The following is a 21,906-nucleotide window of genomic DNA, read 5'->3' as shown; positions in this document are numbered from 1 at the left end:
CAATTTATGACATTAACCATGAAATGAATGCAGGGATTTCAAATTTGTATCATTATTTTAAAGTGGCTTTATGCTAATAAACTCCAATTTTGGAGTCTGCATAATCAAAAAGAAAAGGAGAGAAAAAATGCTTCAACAGTGTAGCCATTGGAAGTTAGATTGTAACTCAAACATGTAAATATGAATTGTGTGATGACTTGCAAACTTGGCATAGCAACTGATACAAGCTATTGCATAGTTTAAAATAGATACTGTTTTTGTACTATGCATACTGAAATGTCTGACTTTGAAACTACAAACTTGCACTGCTTTGTAGCACCAGGTTCTATTCAAATTGCATTAGAGAATATAGCAACACCATTAGATATTTAGACAACATCAGGAAAAAAAAAAAGAAAGAAAGAAAAGAGAAAAAAAAAAAATCAGATCATAAATTTACAAAGATGTTGTCCCTGGGGCCCTTTTCCATATGTTTGGGTGCTAATATCACCGCTGCAGACAAGCACAAACCAAAGGGAGCTTTTAGCAGCACCAGGAATATATTATATATGCTGCACAATCACTACTGCATAGTTTAAGAGGCCTTGTTCCGAAATGGTTGAAAATTCAAAAAAAAAACAAAAAAAAAACATTAAATGATAAGAAAAAAACTTGAATGTTTTCTCAGTGTTCAAAGCCTGAATGACATTTTCCTTAGTCGTCAGGTCTTTTTGTTCTCAAGAGCTGTTTTTATTGTTTGGGAGCTGTAAATCTGAGATTCTGTAGCATGTGTTCTTGAAAAATGTGTAAATAATATTTACTAAATAAAAATCAGAGCAACGTGTGCTGTGTTTTCCGTCATCTGAAACTTTGGCTGCAGGCTCGTGCACTGCGCAGAGGCGGCGGCGGCGGCGCGTGAGACAAGAGAAGAAGAAACCCGCAGCAAAAATACAAATACACAAAAACAGACAACAGCGGACAACTTCTGAGAGATGGTAAAGACCTCCACAGATGAAAGCAGCTGCAGGTTGTCAGCAGGAATGTTTTACTGTCTTTTCTCCGTCACCTGATACGTTGCGCGGCGCGCGTGTGCGAACATGTAAAGTGACACAGCACAAACACAAACAAGCTAAAACAAGTCGATGCTAGCTAACTTTGAGCCAATGTTTGTATATCACCGCAAATGAAAGCGCGTCTAAAACTGAAAAAGTGAGAAACATGCGCCATTTTTAAGTAAAGAGATGAGTTTAAAAATGAGGAAATCAAACAAGTTATAAAAGTCACGACACTGGGATCCTGCTGTGTCTCTGTTGTAGCAGGATGTAGCCAAGCTGCGTTTAAATATAGGAGCACATTAGCAGCATGTAATGCGGTTCTTGGTACAGTTGCAGCAAGACTTTAAATGCTGCAGTGTGACAGTGTGTAATGAGGAGTGGCAGCCGAGGCCGGTGTTTTAAAATAAAACAGGAGTGTCTCCATCGCTGCTGGTGTGTCAGACAGTCCAACAGGGATCCAGTGTGTAAATCAGCTCTGACTGCACTACAGGTGAACCAGCTCACAGCATTCAGTCAACATATATGGATATATTTTAGTAGTTTATCAAGGGGAAATGGTTCCAGCCTTTCTAATGTTAACATTTCCTGCTTTTATTAGTCTGATGTCTTTCCCAATGTCATTAGGTCTGGAATTGTTTTGATCTGGGAACTTGCATTTTGAACCCTTTTCACATTTATAGATGCTTAAGCATCTTTATTTACATTTTTAGAGTTTTTATTTTGCCAGGTTGTCAAATTATTTAAAGCTGTAATGAAGAAGCACTATTGATGGAGTTAGTTTCCACTGCTGGCAAACACAGTTCAAGAGTGATGCTGCTTAACAGATGCATGTCATGTCACTTAAAGTGCTAATTACAAATGACAAGATCAAATACTTGAACACTCTTGTAAATCTGTTTGTAAGGACAGGCCTGCTTTGGTATTGACTGTCAGGACCTAATCAGACTTTAGCTGACAAAAGAGCAATAATATTAGATTGAATGGAACAAATTAAAAATAAAACATTTTCGGAGCAAATGTAATTAACGCAATTGTTAGACATAATTGCTCCTCGACTGCTGTTCTGCAGGCTGTGCCGGCACTGTTTCTGGTGTTATGTACTTGTCTTCTGGGATTTTACCATGTGGAAGCAACAGAGGACATCCTGAGCTCTCTGGATTCGTCTTTCTGCCAGTAAGTAGCACTTTTGGCCCCTGGCAGTGTTGGGACCGTTTTAAATACGCTGGCCATGTCAGGATGTGAGCCTGTCAGAGTTTCATTGAATTTTATCTCTCCCCGATAAAGTGGTGGACTGGAGGTGATCTACCCCGGACTGAGCATTGACAAATGCCTCATAATTCCGAAGCACCTGAAACTCAGACAAAAGGTCAGCACAGTTTGGAAAGCCCCACAGATCTACTTCTCTGGAGGACACAAGGTATGAGGTGTATGTCTGTGTGTGTATGTGTGTGTGTGTGTATTTATGTTTTAATGGTTTGGGGCTGTCCCAGTAATCAAATGGTTCGAGTAGGCCTGTATTTACATATGCAGGGATTATAATTCTGCCACTGTGGGTTATTAATCAAGAGAATATCAACCACTTTTTCATATCAAATATTAGACTGACCTGTCACACAGCTCATATATTTTAAATGCTCTAAACTGATATCTGTTAGTACATCTGTGAATACTAAAGCCACATTCTGCAGATTTTAGTCATCATCTCTGTGCCTGCTTATCAGCCCTCTTAGTAAACGTAAGCATATTCCTCATACCCCAGATGACGAGCTCTGAATAATGCTTGCGTGGGTTTCTTAGGACATTTTTGACGTTACACTGTGTGTAAAATATTGTCTTTGTGTAGTCGGTGTGATATGGTGAACATGCACATGCTTATTTGCAACACTAGAGTGCAGTAATTGATAAGACAGGCTGCATCTCTACCTCAGCATGACAGGCTTTAAGTTATTGTTACAAGAAACAACAATTTTACAATATTTTGAAAAACTATAAGCATGAAAAAACATCTTAGTAAAATTCTAAATGTCAGGCTGCTGAGCCTCTACGCTGCCTTCTTTCTTTATATACATTCTTTCTAATCACTGATACTGTGTTGTCACCAGAGGGTGGTGCTAGCACATCATAGTTGTAAGCCCTTTAGCGAACAATCACAAAGTAATGACCAACCTACACCTTATACTGTTCAGAATGTCAGACAACCACATCATAAAGTAGATAACACTGTCATGGACGTTCATAATTCAATCTCTGATTTTGACTGGGAAATGCTCTAGTCTTTGTTTCAAACCAGTGAAGCTACAAACAAGAAATCTCCATCCTCGGTTATTTGTCAATCCATTTATTAAATTGCATTTCAGCAGACAGCACACAAAACTGTGCATGCTTTAAATGACCACTGTATGCACCAGTATTCTTTAGCAGTAGCTCATGTTTAATAAAAACACAACTTCTGTAAAAGCTCAAACTATGACCCTAAGGCTAAAATAGGTTACTAATTATAATACACATATCTAAAGGATGAAACTGTAATTTAAAGTAATGCAGTAAAACTAAAGTGTTTTGTTACAATATACAGATACATTCTCACCATGCTTAAAGAAGTCAAAAAAGATTTTAAAGAATTGCGGCATCAGAATGATATTCCTGATGATAAAACAAAGGAGATGCTTTTAAGAAGAAATGACATTAAAATTACGGCACCTTAGCGACTTCTATGCCACAAATACTGAAAAGAGAAATGAGTTTGGAAACTGGGTTGACAGCACATGAGGTAGAGCCTAAATGACGTGTAGTATGTTCCTCTTAATATACTCACCCTTGTCCTAGAGAGCCATTCAAATGATCTGTGCACTATTTATTTGTATTTTTATATGTGTGTATTTCAGTGGATCACGTGCAGTGCAGTTTCCTTGTTGAGTGACAAATTGAGAGAGACACACTTCCCAATCCACAGAAACCCTGCTGAAGTTGACAATGAAATTACATCAGGCACACACCAAATCCTATATCTGTAAATTGAAAACTTAAATTGAAAGCCACCTCGATTTAGGAGGTAGTTTATGAATTCCAGAGCTAAGCAGTCTAGCTTGAACATGATCTATCGCCTTTCTCTTGCCCAAACTCCATTTGATCTATGGTCGTATTATCTATAATGCTGTCTTACATGATTCTCTTTCATTGCCAGAATCAGTGTCAGACAGCAAAACAGATTACACGTTGGATTAAATCAATATAAACTTTATTTACTGGGCTTTGAAATGTAATTCTCCATTTCTCCTGACACTTAAGTAAACACGCACTATTGAAGGATCAGATTGTTGCTTGTGGTTCTGTGGTTGGTCTGCTGGCCACTACGCTCTCTGTCACTGTGCCATGCTGCCAGAGCTGCAGCTATTCTCTGCCACTCAGCCCTTGTACCCAGTAGTAGGAATACAGAATAGTGGCCGCTCATGCTCAAATCCGCCCACTGCAACACCCACTTCATTACTGGGACGGAATGCATGCCTGCTGAGTAATTGTAATGGAGCGCAATGGGCAGTGGTCCCATAAAGCCGCCTCTAAATAGGTGCTCATAACCAAAAACAAAAGCAAAGGGCCACTGAAACTGCAGATTTTTGTGTTCAAACTTCAGAGCAACGGTTCACCACTCGCCATTCATGTGTTAGCATAATCTGGCATGTGTGTGTGGATGAAACATTTTTAGAAATCCTAATTAAACTCCTCAGAAGCATCTACAGTTTGAAGCAAGTGGGATATGTATTGGCTAACGGAGCTCAACTATAACAACATGACGAGTCTCATAAATAAAGTGCAAAGTGGTACGAAGGATTGGAAGTTAAATAGATCTGACCATTATTAACTAACTATTGTACGTGCTAAAGCTTGATATGTAAGTTTTAAAAGACATGGACTTATGACTGAATTAACCTCTGAGCTTTAAACAAAATGATATTAGAAAATGAAACTCTCGTCTGCTTCATTTCCAGTTGAAGGCTCTGAAATACTGCAACGTCACTGTACAATAAAGACTAAGAAAAGTTTGGCACTTATGGATAAAGCGACAAAGTGTTTCCAGAGGGAATGCATAATATATGTCAGATCAGACTTTAGCTCCACCAAATGTTAAAGACCAGTAAATTCCCTGAAACACAGGTGAAATGAGTTGTAACCAAACAGAGCTACAAAAGATAATTTGTTAAAATCAGACCTATAGCATTCTTGACGCTAGCTATAGACTAATATGTATAATAAATATGGTAAATTAAGGTCAATACATAAGGTGCATTGTCTTAGTAGGAACCGGAAGTATCTGTTCACTTCAGTATAGTCCAGAAATGAATGGCCCATTTTGTGAACCTAGCTACTGAATATTTGTAATATCTGACATATGTGCTGTAGCCATGACCCCAAACACAGCCAGATAATAATGGTCTCAATTAGTATTTGACCTCTGGGCATTGCAGCCAAGGCAGTGCTGTCACAACATTGTGGTTGGTTTTCCAAACCAACTCTTTGATCAACAACGACACCTCGACGTAAAATAAGTGTCTTTGACGGCACTTAGGAGAGGAACCAAACCTGTAATTGGAACTTCTTCTAGATTCACAAGATAAATATCTTTAATTAGAAAACAACTGTTAAAACCACGATCTTGTGTTTTTACATAAATTGGGTCTCAGAGGTCAGTAAGTTTGCACAGTTTTGAAAACCTACAAACACAAAAAAAGATGCTTGGCACTTATTATTGTCAAATTTTACTTTTTGTAAAACTCTGATACCTGTCCAAAATATTTTTTTGTGTGTTCGACTGCTGCAATGTTATTCTTGATGATTAATTGTTTAATAAAGATGCAGATTAATTATGGACAGTGAAAGTAGCTTCTAAATGTCAAATTATTTAGGATTAGGGTATCAAAACCTTGTCCTGTTTAATAGCTACACTCATAGTGTCTCAGTAAATGCCAAAATGCTTTTAGGACATTTTTTCACAGGGAGGAGGAGCTACTTGAGTTTTTCAGGTTGACAGAGGCTCTTTTGAAAACCAGCAAACTTGGCCCAAAGACAGAAAAGCCGTCAGATGAAGCTTTGCCTGCAGAAAAGAAGAACAGAATAGTGAAAATTAAGAGCACTCCAAAAATAACCCAAAAACCTCTCAAGTAGAAAGGATTAAAAAGCTCTGTATATTTGACTGCATGGCACCTCATCCAGGTGTGATTTTGGCACAGGCAAAGACTGTGAATGTGAGTCTCCACCTTCTCAAACTTTAATTGAGCTTTTATTGTAGCTTGCAAACAGCCTGATTGCAGTTATTTTAGTTCGAACAATTCTTGACTTGCAGGATGATTTTCTATCAACAAGGCGTATAGTGTAACTTGGATATACTTTTCGTTCATTTATCACTAATGTTTTCATTTTTCATAGATAAATTTCATGCAAATCAGTAGAAAACTTGACAAAATGAAGCCACCTCAAAAAAAGATGTTTGTAGTCTATTTTAGAGGGTAGTGGGCACGACATGAATGTGCATTACATTTTATTTAAAAGTCTTTATTGTGATACAAGCACGCTGACCTTCCCTTGATGTAGTTGGTGTAAACAGCGCAGGCCACAGGAGCTATCTTTACCTCATAGTTATTCCAAAAGTGGAGACAGTTTTGGAGTTGTTGTTTTCTTTTTTTTTTTTTCAGTAAGGACCATAGCCACAGGCCACATTCTTAGACATGGGGGATTTCAAAGCCTTGTTTTTGGGTAGACATTTCTTGCATCTGGTGGATGGAATGAGGGTTTAAACCATTACTGCGATTAGAGCTGCCTCACTATGATCTCTTGAGCTTGCTTACTGCTGCTAATAGCTGTTTCCTCTCTATTTCCCTCTATCTTTTTCTTTTTCGCTTTCTCTCTCTCTGTGAATGATTTTTATGCTTTGCTAAAACATGTGGGGGCGTTGAGAGAGGATTTAAATGCAACGATCCCCCTCCTCTTTTTTTGGTGAATCTCAGCGTTCTTTTCTGCAAGCCTCTGATGACGACAGGGCAGCTTTAAGCCTGGCAGTGCCCACGGCAGGCTGCCGTCTCAGCGCTGCCCACTCTCCTCTGTGTTGGCATGCCGGAGAAAGCGAGGGTGGGGTTCCTCTTTTGCAGACCCTGTCATTCCTAGGAAAGCCTACATGTCCACCCATGCAGGATTCCTGATAGGTCTTCATGGTGGGGTTGTGAGAGCACAGAGATAGGGATTTTATTTCAGTAGGCGACAGTCCTCATTCAACGAAGAGTCAAGGATGTATATTTAGATAAAGACACAAGGCACTTCCTTGAGCCTTCATATGACAGCGAGGGTCAACAAGTGAAACATGCTCTGTAATATCCATTTAATTGCATATTCAGTGTCATCAGGTGGGTGTTTTTGGCTCTGCTGGATTAAATCAGCGTCTTTGGCCGAGATTCAGGGAGTTTATTTCCTTAGCTAATGTTCCCCTTTGTCATTATAACACCCTGTTAAGCTGACCCGTGTCCCACTCCATTCAGTCATTGCCCATTACTACGCAACATATATGATTCATGGAAGCTTTTTCAAGAGCAAAGAATTATAACCCTCTGCTACCAGGAGCACTGGATTGATTGTGCATATTCAGTGGATTGAGAAGAGGCAATAAACCTCCTAAGCCACCTTTCCACACAGAAGAAGCACATTGTATGTCTGGGTCATGTCGACCACTACAGGTGCAAGCGGGCACACTCATAGAGGCTGTTGTGCCACAAGGTTTCGGTTTTAAACTCAGTGGCCAGGACTGAGGGCAAAATGATGTGTGCAAATGAATCTCATGCACAAGTGAGACTGCACCTGACACATTTATATCTCATAACCAATATTTTTATATTCTATTTTTTCTCTCTCCTCCATTTCCTGTGTTCCTTTTCTTCCCTCCACTCACCCATGCATTCACTTGCAGACTGTCAGTCTATTTTGAGTCGACCCTTTTTTTACCCTGTTGTTCCAGTAGCATGGTATTCCTTCACCTTAAATTTGGTCTAAGAGCGTAGGCAGCAGTACTTTTACTTTGTGGCGGTGAGTAAAATATGATTTCAATTACCATGAAAATGTATTGTATTATCAATGGGAGGATAAGAACAGATTAAGGAAGCTCTGGAATGCTCTTACAGATGACAATGGTCAGGTTTCTATGCAAGCAGCGGTATTGGAGAAAATGATAGATTTTCACAGTTTAACAAAAGCTTTGAGGAATGGAGGTGGTTCAACATGTAAAGCCGACTGAACAGACGCTGATATGTGTTAGATGAGGTTATTTGCTTCAATACACAGGAACCTTTTCAGTACTGATAGAGAGGTCAACTTTTTTACATAACAAACTAACAAAGAAATAAAAATGTGTTGATAAAAGAGAATGTGCACGAGTGAATTTACACATCTTGCGCAAAGTTTTCCACATGAGACCGTGTGATAATCATGAAATTCATATATTAGATCCAAATTTCCAATGACGCTGGAGCACAGAGGCAAAGACTTAGAGAAGCAGTGAGTCCTTAATAAAAATACCACTTGAACCTCTGCCTGCTGATTATTATTCAGTATTCACACAGAAATTCTATCTTGTCAGTTCATATACATTGACGGCAAGATCTGTTCAAACAGAGATTCATAATCTGCATGGGAAGTGCATCTGCTGCTGTGGATACTTAGACAAACATACAAGATTAAATTTCTATTTATATGAGTCACAGAAACCTAACATTTACCAGGGAATCACTGTAAGATCTGGAGTTGACTCGTTGGCACTTTGGCATAGTAAGAAAACCTGTGCATTTTATTAATGAGATCTGTCCAGTAGGGAGAGGTCTGCAGCCTCATGGTCCCAAAGATATCACCTTGAAAAAATATCGAGCTGCTCTCTGCAGTTTTCATTTGTCTTCTTATCTAGTGTGTTGTGTGATCAACATCTGACAGACATCTGCGGGCCTCCCATCTCTGGATTTAGAGGTGCTTGTTTTGTAAGAGCGCCTACCATTGCGAGGAATTTCAGCACCAAATTTGAAAAGTAAACTTTCATTTAGACACAGTAGTATAATAATTTATCTTAAATATGAAGAGTTTGAAAGTAGACACACTTGAGGACTTTATAGGCTTATGGTTAAAACTGAGGTATTTTTCTTTGACAGCCTTTTTTCCTCTTAGAACTAAGTAATCACAAAGTTGAAAGTGATCACGTGAAGTTTACTTAAGACCCAGATGCCTGGCTTAGTGGCATTTTGCCCAAAATGTTTTGTGCTTCTCATTTGTGGTCCGGCACAGGGTTTAGTTACAGTTGTGTCCCAATCCTCTGATTCACCTTCTTTAGGAACAGCTTCAGGGCTGCTCACAATGCTTAACTCTCTATAATGCCATCCCCTTCATCTCCTCAGTGGTCTTATTGTCTTAACTCTGGATGGAGAGAGTGTTAAGAAAAAAACAGGTTAATACACGTTTGGCACACTGAAAGTGTCTTTTCAAAGATGCACTCTATTCAAGTGTTTGGAGAGTGTTTATCATCAGATGATTCCTGTTTCTCCCAACTAGTTTAGTTACCTTGTTGGCCTGGTACATTTTGCCTTTAACATTAAAAAGCTGTCATTAATGGAAGCAGCGATCAGGTCCATTGGTGCGTTGATTGATCTGAGAACAGTGGATGATAAAACTGCCTTCCTTGTCATTTTACTGATCCTGTAGTTTGGAAGCAGAGAAAATGTTATGCAAATGATTTGTTAATCCCTTTACATTATTTGTTCCATTTCTGCCTTTCATTTTCACACTCAATTTCTAGCACAGCGAGCTGACAGGCGGACACCCTCAGATTGCTAATTCTTAAGATAGAAAAAAACAAAAGTCAGCCATCCATTTTGTATTTAGCATATACTTGCTTCAATTAATTAATTTGACTTGAATGATTTACCTAAATAATGCACAAAGAGATCCTGAAAGCCCTTCAAGTACTTCACTTTAGAAACCTTCAACTTTAACCTCTTTCTCTTCTTCTTTGTGCTTGAGTCTTATGTCTAAGCCGAGAGAGCAGTGTCACATGTGACCAGTATTTTTTTCCCCGTAGTTTTGTTGTCCCAAAGGTTGGTGTTAAAAATAATAAGAAAGAGGTGGGATGGTCTTAGATTCAAGAAGCTTAAAATGCAAAATCTCAAATAAGCCCAATTTTCCTTAGCCAATCGCGTTGCATTTTGGTGGGTTTGTGTTGATCGTCTCAACTGACTCACATACCGCCCCTCCCCAAATGAAAACACTACAGATTTACGTGGCTTTTCAAAAAATGTATCTAGACATTTATCCAGCTTAATCTTCTTAACATATTAAAGTGATTTGCTTTACCCTGAAGTGGCTGAAGCTGCGAGCTCACCGCCCCTCATGGCACTAAGACCTGAGAGGCATTGTGGACATCTTTCCGCTCTTGAATAAGAGAGAGGTGGGCAGAAGTCAACCTGCTTCTCAGCTGTGGAGCTGTGGCTGTCCCCGCTGTGCGTCCATTTTATTTTTTTTGTTCTGTTATTAGTCCAACTGTTGCACTCAGTCAGTGTTCTTAGGCACATGGCTCTGCCAGAACTGCCCACACTGTGGTGTGGAGGTTTGGAGCTCTCAGCTTTTGAGCTGAACTGAAAGAGCTCTCTCACAGAGTAGGTGTTGGCAGGATGCTTTGTTTCTTTCTGTGAATGTCATGAGAGGTATGGATAATGAGAAAACTGAAGCACATTGATGGCATGATTTATCTGGGTGCCAACTTCATGCCTGACTGCAGATCTGGGCATTTTCAGATAGACGATGTGCTTAACCTTTTCTTCAGACGCGACACAAATCTGAGAATCAGTAGTGACGGTTACAATGTGTTTTTCCTTACAACACCACTTCACAGGCCAGGCAGCTAAAAGGTCTTGGTCAAACTCAAGTAGTGCTAATGTCCTTATTTGGCATAATGCTCTATGGATCCGCTTCAGGGCGTTAGTTTTGCCAGATCACATTAGCAGAGCTGTGAATCTATAGTTGGAGACACTCATTGTAGCTGAAGCCTGAGTCCATTTATTGTCTTCGTGGTATTTAGCTTAATGTCTGTCAAAGTTAAATCAGACATGATGGGGTCAAAATAAGTGTGGCCATGCTACAAGCATAATTTATTTTATCTAGATAGGAGTTAAAAGAGTTGCCTGAAACTGAAAGGCATTTTTATGATTATTTCAAAATTACGTTGTAGATTTGTTTTATTTCATGGATAAATGTGTTTTAATGATAATGAAGCAGTCCTTCACCAAGACAGCAGTCTTTGGGACAAGCCAAAGCAGTGTACCACTTTTGTGATAAGGACATCAGTATTTAGGTTTCATCACAAAACGTATGAACGTCTGTTCTATTTGGAGAATATTCAGCTTCATCTTCAACGTGCCTTGCTTCGGTTTGGCTTTTCTGTAGTAACATAATGCATGTGCTCAGTAGCTTACTCGCCACCTAGCTGTTCATAGCAGGTTTTCTCACTTTTTCTCAATCTTTGGCTCGATCGCTGCTGAAATATTTGTTACATCTTGAGAGGCGGCATCTACATTAGTCCACAATGACACAACTTAGTGGCTTTAAAAAGCTCTTTCCTCATGAGACACATCCGGGATAAGTATAGATCTTGCAGTGATATGTGTGTATTGCTGTACCAAACAAACATCAAAACAACAAAAGAGCAAAAGATTTCAACATTACGGCCATAAACACATATTTAATACATTGGGTATGCTGTGTGTATGCTGCAACTGACCATTATTGTGATAGTCAAATAACCTGCCAATTCATGCCTCGGTTAATCGATTGTTTTGCAAAATATCAGAAAATAGTTGAAAGCGCAATTTACTAAAGCATAGGGTATCATCTTTACACTTCTTGTTTTGTCTGACCACCAATCTAAAAGCCAAACATATTCAGATTACTATCACATAAGATAAAGGACTACAGCGAATTTCCCAGCATGTTTCCCTGTGCACAGACGAGTTTCATTTCGTTAAGTGTGGGTCACTGAATCTAGCACAGTTTGCTACTATTGGTTGTGCACCAAACCATAAAAGAAAAAGAGATGACAAATATTATTGTGACACTATATGAAGTTAACAACCTGCTTACAAGAGTGTGACAGCACACACTGATGACTTGTGCAGAGAACATGTTTTAACGTCCTACGTGTGCTGCACCATATCTGATTTAACTATGATGCGTTTCTGTAAACGCGTCCACTTATTAGGATACCTCATGAAATAAAATGCAGTGTTTTGCTTCATCCCTTCCCTTATTCAAAGAGGCAGGTACTTGACCTCTCGTACTTGGACTGGCAGGTGTTAAAAATTATACACTGAGGCTGTCCATACAAAATGTTGTTGAACATAGCACATCTCCACACAGACGAGCACTTCAAACAAACTATGAGTGGTTGCTTCTCTTCATAGCACAGAGAATAGGAGAAATTGATTGGAACTGGGAGGCTTAGGACTGGATTTTCCTCAACCATAATATTTTTTCTTTAACAACTGCAGCTTAAATTTAGATTTTTTTCTGGCTTTGTTTTTTATTTCTTTGTCCAAATCCTATCGAGTGGTGCTTCAGGTTTTTCCTTGAGTAAAAAGTTGATATTGTTGTGGGGAGGGAGAAAGGACTTTTTTCATGTGTGCAGGAATGTAGATTTCTTCCCCCCGTGAAATCCTAATTGTGCCTTGGAGGGCTGGTAGGGTATCTCTGCTCGGCTCAGCTCAACAGGATTTGTGTCTGTGTATGTTAGAGTATGTCTCTTAGCTTGAATGCGGATATAACCCTTTCATTGCACAAGCTGCTGATTTTTCATTTTTGCCGATAGGCTGATCCCGTGCATCCGTAGCTTTTTGTGGAAGACATTGAAAGTTTTTGTTTAAGGTGCTTCCATATTTAATTTGTCCCCCCGTTAAATATTTGATTTTTGTTAAGAGGTAATGCACGTAACATTTGGACCTCTTTGTGTGGCTCAACATTACTTGAAAATGATTCTCCTGAGAGCAGGTCTTGTCAATAAAGTATGGTTCGATTGTGAATATATCTCAGGTCAAAACTACGTCTGTCCCGGGTGCTCCTTGAGTTATTGCTGTGCATTTATCTATGCAAATCCAGGATAAGATCCTATCTGCCTGCAGCGACATATCCCCCTGGATTTGGTCTATGTGAGTTAGGCAGGTTATGGTTGACACTCAAAAAGGAATTGCAACAACATATATGCGAAGATTATTGCTGTAGTCATTAATTGTTGCTTGAAAGGGGATTAGGATTACCAGTCCTATATACAACACTCTTAACACCTGTCCTTCCTCATATCTAACAATGTGACTTCAGTTTTTCTTTTTCAGTATCAGTTCAAGTTGGCAAAATAAAAAAGACTGATTTATTCAAATGAATCATCAACGCTGGAAATGATTCAATATGTGCCACATTCAGATGGGTGATATATTATTCCCTTGGGGAGAGGCAAAGATGGAGCTGTGGAGCTGTTTTATTTGTGCTGTCTTTATCAGTGTGTCAGGCAGAGAGGCTGAGCTTGTTCTCTATGAATGGACGAGCCCTTGAACCATAAACCTGTACCTCCTCTGATAACAGTTTTTGCATTGTGATATAAGTGCCATTCTCTGTGATGTCCTCCCTGACAGCGCTAAATATAACAACATGCACAAAATGATCTGTCAGACGAATTATTTTATTTCAACCAGTTCTCCAAAACTAAGGATTTTCAGTGCTGCGTACGCAGTGTGTGTTTTTGAAAACATAATGTGGATTTTGTTAAGGATTCAAAGCAAAGCGCAGTATTATGGTTGCATTTCCCCAAGCTTTGCTATTCATGCTCTTAATGTTTTGCCTGTAGCTGAAGAATTTTACTGTACTTTTTTGTCCTCCATACCCTGTGCTGTATGTTGTTTAGTGCTATTTCTGATGCTGGGACCTCAGACTGCTCTGACGTCTGAGATTGCCACATCTTCTAAGGTGATAAGAGTGCTCCCTGAATTACTCAGAGCCCGTGTGATGACATGGCCCCGATTGTCAGACGGGTGGGCTGGTGACACTGGAACACAGACGGTGCTTGTCTGTTTGAAATATTCTGTTTCAAGCTTCCAAGCCCTGGGCAGTCCTTTCTCCCAGTCTCCCAACACCCAGCGTCGCCCACTGAAACAAGACTCTTCCATACTGGAAAATCTGGCCTTGTCAACTGGCAGTCTTGACTAGGTTCAGCCCACACTCCAAGCACCCCCCCCCCACACACACCACCACTTCCACCCCTTAATAGGCACTAGAGTTTGCCACCCCATGTAGATGCCTTTTGGTCGCCATCCATGGATGGCGTCAATAGCATCTTCCTACACAACAGTGACTGAACGGAGGGCACAAGAAAATGTGGGAATAATTTACACTTTCTCACTGTACTACCATCAGAAACCATAATTAATCATGATAGAAAAAATGTGGAAGCCATCTTGGCTGGTGAAACACACAGTGCCTGTGAACAGGCCTGACACCTTTAACAGCTCTGATGGCCAAATAGGAATGGGTGTCAGAGTGCTTACAACCAAGCTCCCTTCATGGCAGCATGTATCCCATCGTTTTCAGAATTGTGTCTGCTGCATGGTGGCTCTCCATGCAGCGTAACTGTTGTACGCCTTTTTTATATGTCATTTAGATAAAGTCTTCGCTCCTTAAAAATGTGGCAGTAAGCGTCAAAATCAATGTAACAATAGCAACTATTCTCCTATTAAAACAAACAAGACTGATAATTTTGCTCAAGCTTTCACTCCTCTCTCTCCAGATTAAAAAAATGGAACAGTTGGTTTCCACAAGAATGAAATAGCTGCCAAAATAACATGTGATGACCCAGATAAAGTACATTTTCAGAACACATGTTAAATTTAAGCTTTAGGTGTTTACAGCCATGAAATCGCACGTCATGGCCTGTGTAAACTTGCTGCTTTCAGTGGCACACACTGTACAATAACCAAACGCATCCACTAATCCCAATAGATCTTTGTTTCCTCTCTTTTCCTCCAAATTCCCCTAAGTACATTTAGAATCAAAATAGTTGATTTAGATTCCCAAATCCTGGTGAAGTAATTAGAATGTGCACACCATTAACTTTTATAGGCTGCACTTGGTGGTAAAGTAGCAGATCTATGTTTTTCACTGTGTGACATGCTTGACAGACTAATTATGGATATGAGTCCAGTGCTGTAATTTGCCCTGTTTGACTGTGTTGTGTTCTCAGCAGCCAAACTACATGACAAAAATATTTCCCTCTTGCCTCATTTAGCACGGGCTGGATCTGAGGCTCACATCCCAGCGCCTGGCTGCACGTTACTTCAGAGTACCTGTTTGTGGTAGTTACTGTGTTTGAGCATGTGCATTTGCAGAAATGCTTTCATGGCAGTGAGTAGGTGTATGTGTGTAAAGCCACAACTAGAAAGTGTTGAAAGCCTCAGCTAGCAAGATCGCATCCAGGGTGACTAATAAGCTTAACATGAGCACGGCTGTGTTCGCAAGCATGGTGCGGTGAAAGAAGTCTTCAATGTTGAGAGAAATGCAGAAATGGTTCCCTAGGCTGCTACTAATTCCTTCACCCCCCTCAAGCTTCAATCAGACTGTGAACCATCTCACTGTTAGCTATGGCTTCATAGCAGTTCCAAACTGCATCGGGAAAGTACAAGGCTTTATAAACAGAGTTGACGACAGACTGCATTCAAACACACATCGGCTTTATCAGAGGGCTGTTTTTGTGACTTTAGTGGCCAAAGTGAATGAGGATTGTGATGTTTCAAGAATTTGCAAGTGACATGTAGACTGAGAACATTGAAATTGAATATGGTGAATCTATAGGCTGCAGATGGATAATATTGCCAGGTCTCGTGTTACCCTCTGTCATGTGTCAAGTCCATTTAAAAAGTATCATTGTAATACTTGCTTTCATATTCAAACAGAGGGAGTGTTAATGTGATTATGTAATTATGTAAACTTCATATTCCACTGTGATTCCTCTTGAACCGCTGCCTCCTCGTACTGTAGCTCACTCCTCTGTTTGGCTACCCAGCGGGGATCTAGTAGCTGTGTTGTCTTTAGGCCTAGACTATGCGTTTCTATCCACAAGTGACTTTCCTTTGACCATGTGGCTCCTCAAAGTGTGGATTTATAAGCCACTTCACACTCCACTCCTGTGTGGGAGGGAGGCTGAGTTAAAAATAGGCAGGTTTGGAGGTAGTGAGCAGCCCGCACTGTGTGAGGCGCTTAAGAACATACTGAGTAGCATTGGCTTTCTCTTTGCATATCATTTATATGTGTCAATAATCAATCTGAATGTTAAACCAGTTGCAATAGTTGTCATTGGCTCATGTGAAATTCCCCAAATCATCCTGTATAATAAGCCTCAGAAGTATCGCTAGCACTCACATTGCATCAAAGTGATAAGAAACACTTGGATGTGTGTTTATGGAATTTGATAATAAATGGATGAACTGCTTTGTGCGGTGAATCAAGTCTAAATTATGAAACTCCAATTTTAGCTCATTAACCATATATGCATGATATTTATATCACTATAATTAATTAATATACCAATATACTGGCTACCCAGTGATTTTGTATTGTGCTTTTCATAATGTTTGGGGATATGCTGAAGACAGATTTTAAAAAAAAAGTCTAAATCGATGCAGAAATATACAGATTTTTAGTCCCTAGTCAATTCTGTCTGTAATGTTATTATTGGTCTGTATGTATGTCTGTTTGGTGCCTGGATTATGTTGAGTGTTTACATTTGTTACAAGTAAAGGAAATGCTACATTTGTGTACCGCAGAAGCCTCAAGGAGGTGGTTGGGGTGGATAGTGGGCGCACAAAGTACAGGATTATGACACTGGAAACTGTTGTTAGTATCCTGAGCACCATGAGGGGTTAGGTTTAGGCAACAAAAGCACTTTGCTTAAGGTTAGGCTTGGAAACGTTTCAACTAAATGTTCAGGAAGTAACAAGTCACTGTAAGGATTTTTTACATTACATTACAACATTTAACCAAGACCATGAACTTTACCAAAACTCAGTCAAGTGCTGTCAAGTGCCTAAAAATAACTGGATTTTATTACCAGTAGCAGCACTACAGAGAAATGTTTCCTTTTTGTTCTTATCATGTGTGCGTACACGGAATTTATAATCACATCCTGGTTTCACGCTTATCCAATGATTGACACTTGGTGGTTGTGATGGTCCAATGACAATGGCAGGGAAGAAGAATGATGCTGCAAAGGAAACATGGCTGTAGACAATGCAAAACAGGAACCAAAAAAGCCTCAACAAATGTTTTGTGAAGAAGGAATTGCATTAAACGTGTTTGTTAGATCTTAAGGAAAACTCCACAGAGCACCTATAAAAGTATATTTGCAAGATCAGATATTGTAAGGAACACAAATTAAATATTGAAATCAATTCTCAGCTTGTAAAAACATTGGATAACACACTCCCCATAATGCAACTCTTGACACCCCCCTCCCCCCAGTCTCCAAGCCCAAGGCGTGTTGTCACTTGAGTAATGTCCTTAGACTTCAGATGGCTCCTTCCAAAGCCACAGAAGATGTTATACTGCAACTGTTTTTAGCCCTAATCACTATTAAGTTGACTCTGACATGTTAAATTTGGTGGAGCATTGTCTCTGATCACACGCAATATGTTTACTGCTGCTGCTTGACAACTGGAGGTTACAAACAGGTATAAGTGGTCATGTGCATTGTATATAATGAAAGCCCAATACATGCTAAAAGTAACTACTTGCTGTCCACCTTTAAACCTGTGGATCACGACCACAGTTTTAGGTATCCAAGCTGACATTTGTATTTTATGTCCCCGTAGTCATGATAATAGAATAAGATTCCCCAAAATTCCCATTTTTTTCCTCACCCAATTCCTCTGTGGCAGAGTGCCGATCTGCCCCTTATGATTGCCTCTGAAGAAGGTTTTATACATGTGATGCTGCTTGCAATGAGGAACAATGAGGTTTCAAAGTTTCTGCAGATGAGAGATGGGGGCGCCTGTTATTAATGACAACGAGGACCTTCTCACCTGTAAGGTTGGTGACCTCTAGGTGAGTGCTACAGCACCCCGTCTATCTCCATCTCATCTTTGGGTGTACGGCCCCCCACTCTCTGGTCAGAATGCAATTACTGCTGCCTGGCTGACCCTTGACCTCCCCTCCACCAGGATGAACCCCCTTTTCTGACCCTGACAATGGCACCACTGTTAACCTTTCCCATCACTCGCTCTTTTGCCCCTCTCACCGCTATCCTGCCTCCGAAATGAGACCTTATTGCTCTGTACTTAGTATAGAAGTCCACACATCTTTGCTCTCTGAATTCACTGGATACTAAATTATATATTCAGTTTAATTTAAAACCTTTTTTAATACTGTTTGACTGCAAAAACAATGAAATGGTAGCTCAGATTAATGTTGCTCGCCATCTGAAAAAATTACCTCTAGAGTCGTGTTTGAGTTTCTATTTTTCTGTATTTTCAGATCGATCTTTCAACCTTGCTCTAAGCTGCAGTCGATGGTTGTTAAGCCATCACCGTCTCTTAATCACAACACAGATACCTGTTAATTACCAAACGAGTTCAAGTGTTTTTGCTACTTAAACAGGGATTTGAGATCGATGCGTTGCTTTGCCCTGGGTTGGGCAGCGAGCACAGTTGACCATTTAATGAATCATTGTGGGTTCTGTGCACAGAGGCTGAAGGAGATGAAGAACTAGGAGGATAAAGCAATGGGTATATTAATAGGCAGCAGCACGGACGACACTGTTTGGTATTGGGTCAGGGATAAAACATGAACTTGTAAACTCACAGAGGGGCCTCTCCTCCCTCCCTCCCTCTAGCTAACTTACTCTCGCCCTTCGTGGTGTCATCAGTTAGCAGAGCTGGGCTCGATAGCCCAGGCAGCTCTACGAGAGCAGCGATTAGACATCTCTCTGATTCTCATCCCCAGCAGAGTTCACTCAAAGGTAAGCCAGTAGTTTACATCCTCAGAGACACTGGTCTTCCTCTGCCTTTGTTCTCCGCCGTCTTCTGTTTTGCAAATACTGTATCTATTCGATGCTATTGGCATGGAGTGGGAGTTTCATGTCATCTCTTGAAAATACAACAATATAAAAATGTATATAAAAAAACACATCTGCATTTATATGATATATTATCATGAAGTACTGAGTTCATTTATTCAGTAAATGACACCCGGTCCCCCCTCTGGTATCTATAGGTGTCACAGAAAGGAGCACCTCCTCTTTTCCTCCCTACCACTGACCAGTAGCCGTGATCGAGACGCCCAGGCGGCTGCGGGGTTTATTCCTGCTGCCTGGCGTCTGAGGTGTGGTCCCAGCGGGCCGTTTTGCTGTGATCACAGCAGGCAGTGGGAGGTTAATCCCAAGAGAATGCAGGCTCAATCTCCCCCCACCTCCAGCCTGCATAATGGCCCGATGGAGCTCTGTGGTCTGTGGCTGACACCTCCCCAGATTTCACTTCTGCCATGAGCTATGAGATTTTTATGACATTTGTAAGGTTCTGTAGATACCATCACAGAGCGTAACGGAGTGGGCAGATGACCTCTCATGACTTTACAATAATCTAAATTAAGTAGATAAAAGGCAGTAAACAGAGGAACATTAAAACAATTCTATGCTAATAGCTTGGTGTGTCCTCCCAAATATAGAAAATTAATGTCATCAGTGAATTTCCCTCATTTGTATTAGTGATTAATACTAATAACATATTTTGGAAAATGTGTGCCTTCCAGTATCCAGCTATGAGAATTAGCGCTGTTATAACATGTTTTGATATACATTTAGTTTGTTCAAGCCCTGATAAATTATTTCAGATGGCAGAATATGCATCTGTTTTTCCCTGGAGTCTTTCACACATAGCTCTGCGTAATTAATGTGGATTTTGACAGATGGAGAAAAAAAAAAAGTCCTTGTAAAGAGAGAAGGGTACATGCCACAATGTGTGAAGTGCAAGCATGGAGGGAGCCTCTTGTATTATTTGCTGCCCATGCCAGCTGGACCAGCCAGATTCTTACAGGTAGAAATTCAAGCACTAAATATGTGCAGAAATCATTTAAATTCAGTGCCCACCATAAATAGGCCATGTTTTTGTTGTTATAGTTGGAAATGAATGTGAAATGTTCTTAATGTTGTTCTAATTCTGGCTTTGGGAAAACTAAGCCCGTCCCATACAGTGTATCTCCATCCATGGTAACTTTCGTGAAATATCCCATAAAGTGCTATTCCTTTCAGTGATAATTGTGACTGGAGGTCATTTTTAATTTAAATGCTTAAATTGCCTTTTAGTGTGTGCGTGTGTGTGTGTGTTTATGCCTGTGTGTGTGTGCTGTTGTTTGAAACCATGGTATTTCTGAATGCATCAGGGTCTGACTTAAATATTAGTGTAACTACATTATCACAGTGTCTTTGCCTGGTAGCAAACATGTACAAATGAGGATTACAACTCCTCAGAAGGCAACAGGTCATGGTTGGTAAGCTGCCCGGGGGGGGTCACTGATATAGAGTCACTTTTGACAGGCTGTGGAGGAGGCTCTATTGTTGCTGGTGTGTCTGGATGTTACCTGCAGGCACTATCACTGAGACTACAGTATTATCCTATTATTAGGCTTAGTTGTTTACGCTTATTACTGCTTGTCAGGTAGGCAGAGAATCCTTCTGAAAATGAGCATCTGCAGAAAAATACATGACTACTTCTTTATCTCATTCAAGTACATCGGCTTACGATAATTTTCAGAGACCTTTAAGAAAGTCCTGATAGGACACAACAAACAGAAATTTAAGGTTTATGTTTACATGCGAGCATTTGATTCTGTGAAATGTTTCACTGTGCCACAGACAGCATTGTTTGGCAGTCAGTGTAAGGATGTAAGCAACGCTGCATCTGCTTTATATGTATTAAAGCTGATATCATTATGGTCTTGCTTCAGTTGAAAGTACATATACAGTAAGAGGACATCGTGGATTGAAGCAGCCCTGATTAATGTCTCTGTTTGTAGAGGAAGTGAACAAAATAAAAAAAGCCCATCATATGGTCTGGCAGATTTTGGGCACAGGACCAGGGATGACAAATGTGCTCTTGCAATAATTCAATCTGCTCTCATAATTCTCTAACTTTTAGGGACAGACAGAATGAAATTTTTCCGGCAGTTAAGCGGCCAAGTCAACGTCCAATAACTGTGATCAAGTGTTAGTTAAGATGCTTTTTCTCTCACTTTATCTATTGACAGATTGAGGGGTACAAAGATACTGGGTAAGTGGCAGAAAGTTACTGTGAATATGTTAACGAGAGGATTTGGTATTGGATCCAAAATGTTGTCATTTTATTGATGTCACAGTAATGATATTTTAAGGAGTAACAGAGAAGAGACAGAGCTGTACTTTGTGCACTACAGTAAGTGATTAGCAGGGGTACAGAAGATATTATCATTTCTGTTGCCTTTTTCTAACAGTTTTAATTACCGCTTTAATAACAATATTGTCTCATGTATCTTTTCTCTAAGCAACATTTTAGTCTTGACAGCTGAAGCAAGACTGTGTTAAGATTATGTGTCAAGCCAACAAAAGGCCAACTCAACCTTCTGCTATGAACAGGGTTTGTCAGCTTTGTGCACTCAGTTGACAAATCAAGTGACTACGTAAAAGACAAACCACACATTTTATGAATAGAATGAAATTCACTCTTTGCAGCATTTTTACGTGCAGCAAGTTAAAGCTAAATGAGCAAAGTGAAGCATCTGTCTTGTAAGTATTTAAGAT

The 21,906-nt window shown here is 40.0% G+C and overlaps 1 protein-coding gene across 1 annotated transcript in view; it reads left to right on the top strand.

Moving 5' to 3' along the window:
• The first annotated feature begins 874 nt into the window (after positions 1 to 874).
• The window catches only part of LOC139204153 (phosphatidylethanolamine-binding protein 4), a 49,001-nt gene continuing 27,969 nt past the window's right edge, over positions 875 to 21,906 (top strand). Inside the window, exons 1-3 of the mRNA XM_070834123.1 lie at positions 875 to 974; positions 2,104 to 2,207; positions 2,319 to 2,451. Of these exons, the coding sequence (XP_070690224.1) occupies positions 972 to 974; positions 2,104 to 2,207; positions 2,319 to 2,451 (240 nt within the window). The 5' untranslated portion in view covers positions 875 to 971. The remainder of the gene's footprint in view (positions 975 to 2,103; positions 2,208 to 2,318; positions 2,452 to 21,906) is intronic.

The sequence above is a fragment of the Pempheris klunzingeri genome, chromosome 7 (assembly GCF_042242105.1).
Source record: "Pempheris klunzingeri isolate RE-2024b chromosome 7, fPemKlu1.hap1, whole genome shotgun sequence".
Lineage (NCBI taxonomy): Eukaryota > Metazoa > Chordata > Actinopteri > Acropomatiformes > Pempheridae > Pempheris > Pempheris klunzingeri.
This window is presented reverse-complemented; position numbering and strand designations above follow the sequence as displayed.